Below are 2,764 nucleotides of genomic sequence, written 5' to 3'. Positions count from 1 at the left end.
CATGGCTCTCAGCATGTGTGGTGCCCAGGCACTCAGCATGTGGGGTACCATGGCACTCAGCATGTGGGGTGCCATGACACTCAGAGGGAGGAGTGCCATGTTAATCAGTATGTGGGGTGCCATGGCAATCAGCATGTGGTGTGCCATGACACTAAGCATGTGGGGTGCCATGGTACTCAGTGTCACGGGTGCTGTTACAACCCTGGGTTCTTAATTGGCACTGCCAAGAAACCAGGCTCAATAGGGTCCTGTTTATATTCAGGCAGGGACCATTCACTTAAGTATTTTGTAGTGATAGACCATGACTGTTAGGGATTATGTGTGGGTTTTTGATTAAGTAAATTATAGAACATTAATTGACAGGTTGGGTTATGTAGGAGGGAATTTATCTAAATATTATTCTGATGTTTCACAAGTCCTTAAGTGTTCAGCTTGCTTGGTTGATGGTCCCACTTCCCTGCCAGACGTAGGAATGACCTTGATGCTCACAGAGCTGATATACTGTGTGTTAATTTAATATTTATATAATGTAAAGCTAGACGTTAGCTATACTTGTAACTGTTTAAGTAGCAAGTGAAGGTTTATCTTGGAAGACTAGTAATTGTTACTGTACGGTCAGTTTAGTGACTCAGGCAGCAACCGCATGGGGGGAACTAGAGCTTCCTTCTTGTATTCTGGTTGTTCAAGAGGTCTGGACGTGTGGATGGTGCTCCCCTTTCCCCTCTTCTTTTCCTCTTATTCTGTAACATCCACGATAAGTACCTGTTAATGTTCCGTGTCATATTGTGTTCTTAGGGATTGCCATATTGTGATCTTAGGGTATTTATTTATGTCCTTTAAGCCAGTGTTTTGAGACCCAAGTGTTGCTTCTGGGGTGGCTTAGGGTGACCACGTGTTTGTGTTTTAAGTTATCCAGTGTGTATTCTGTCCCTGAAGGAACGTAGTCTTGCCTCTAGTTGTTGTTGACCAAACCACACACTAGAAAGTGAAGAGACGACAACGTTTCGGTCCTTCCTGGACCATTATCAAGTCGATTGTGTTATTCTAGTTGTTGTTTGTAACCCTCTTCTCCTGTCTCTGTGGATTCAGAATATTAACGTAAGATTGAGGTGGTAAGAGAATTATTGTACTTGGGGGGATTATGGTTAATAAATTATATCGTAAGGTTGATATAGGAGTTTCCATCATCCTTGTTGGAGTGAGGTGGTTAATCTCTCTAGATTGCAGAACATTTATAGTAATTAATACTTTTCTGGGAATTGTTTTCCCTGGAGGCCGGGCCTTTCCTAACCCCACTGATAGGAACTCCATGACCTTAAATATTGATTTCCATAAAGCAAACACTAGTTCTTTAACAGGTGCCATGGCACTTAGCAGCCGGAGTGCTCTACCAGTAATTACAGTGCTGGCAACCGGGCAGGGAGTTTATACCCCCCTCTCCTTGACATCTCTATTCTTCCTCCCTCTTCTTGACATATATATTCTCCCCCTCTCATTGCCACCTCTATTCTCCCCCTCTCATTGCCACCTCCATTATTCATCATCTCATTGCCACCTCTATTCTTCTCCCACTCATTGCCACCTCTATTCTTCTCCCTCTCATTGCCACCTCTATTCTTCTCCCTCTCATTGCCACCTCTATTCTTCTCCCTCTCATTGTCACCTCTATTCTTCTCCCTCTCATTGCCACCTCTATTCTTCTCCCACTCATTGCCACCTCTATTCTTCTCCCACTCATTGCCACCTCTATTCTTCTCCCTCTCATTGTCACCTCTATTCTTCTCCCTCTCATTGCCACCTCTATTCTTCTCCCTCTCATTGCCACCTCTATTCTTCTCCCTCTCATTACCACCTCTATTCTTCTCCCTCTCATTGCCACCTCTATTCTTCTCCCACTCATTGCCACCTCTATTCTTCTCCCACTCATTGCCACCTCTATTCTTCTCCCTCTCATTGCCACCTCTATTCTTCTCCCTCTCATTGTCACCTCTATTCTTCTCCCTCTCATTGCCACCTCTATTCTTCTCCCTCTCATTGTCACCTCTATTCTTCTCCCTCTCATTGTCACCTCTATTCTTCTCCCTCTCATTGTCACCTCCATTCTTCTCCCTCTCATTGTCACCTCTATTCTTCTCACTCTCATTGTCACCTATCTCATTCCTAAATTTATGCAACATAGCCTCATAAATGTCACTCGGGTAAGTAATGTCTACTAAAAGATTCGTCCACTTGGTTCACTGTTAAACTCTCATTAATTCTATATTACCAAGGTACCAATTCTCTACATTATATACTTCCTATACATGTTTTACTGATCATTTCTCCTTGTTTCTGGAGTTTACCCACTCAGGTAAAACTGACAGGATTCAAGGTGGTTCAGGGACTTCTCCTGGGTATTGAGTGTAGTCCGGTGGAACCGCGGCAAGATCATCTGGTTCCCCTCAGACTGGATCTTCTGTGGAACATACAGCTTCGTCGAAAAATAACTAAAAGTAGAAGAAACAGGATTAAACTACAACAACACATCTGAAAACTCTTCACCCTTAGAACCACCAACAACACAACAAATCTCCTCAGAAGACCTTTTACATATGTCTCCGTGTCTTACATATGTCGCAGTCTCCGTGGTGTAGTGGTAAGACACTCGCCTGGCGTTCCGCGAGCGCTATGTCATGGGTTCGTATCCTGGCCGGGGAGGATTTACTGGGTGCAATTCCTTAACTGTAGCCTCTGTTTAACGCAACAGTAAAATGTGTACTTGGAT

General features: G+C 43.8%; 1 protein-coding gene across 1 annotated transcript; it reads right to left on the bottom strand.

The window, feature by feature from the left end:
- Positions 1-1,397: 1,397 nt before the first annotated feature.
- LOC138372629 (octapeptide-repeat protein T2-like) lies at positions 1,398-2,177 on the bottom strand. The gene has a single exon (XM_069338123.1). It carries the CDS (start codon positions 2,175-2,177, stop codon positions 1,398-1,400), a length of 780 nt encoding a protein of 259 aa, XP_069194224.1.
- Between the last annotated feature and the right edge of the window lie 587 nt (positions 2,178-2,764).

The sequence above is a fragment of the Procambarus clarkii genome, chromosome 39 (genome assembly GCF_040958095.1).
Source record: "Procambarus clarkii isolate CNS0578487 chromosome 39, FALCON_Pclarkii_2.0, whole genome shotgun sequence".
Taxonomy (NCBI): Eukaryota; Metazoa; Arthropoda; class Malacostraca; order Decapoda; family Cambaridae; genus Procambarus; species Procambarus clarkii.
This window is presented reverse-complemented; position numbering and strand designations above follow the sequence as displayed.

What these genes read in the sequence shown, in the direction of transcription:
- LOC138372629 (XM_069338123.1), bottom strand. Translation starts at nt 2,177, where the DNA reads ATGTTGCATAAATTTAGGAATGAGATAGGTGACAATGAGAGTGAGAAG.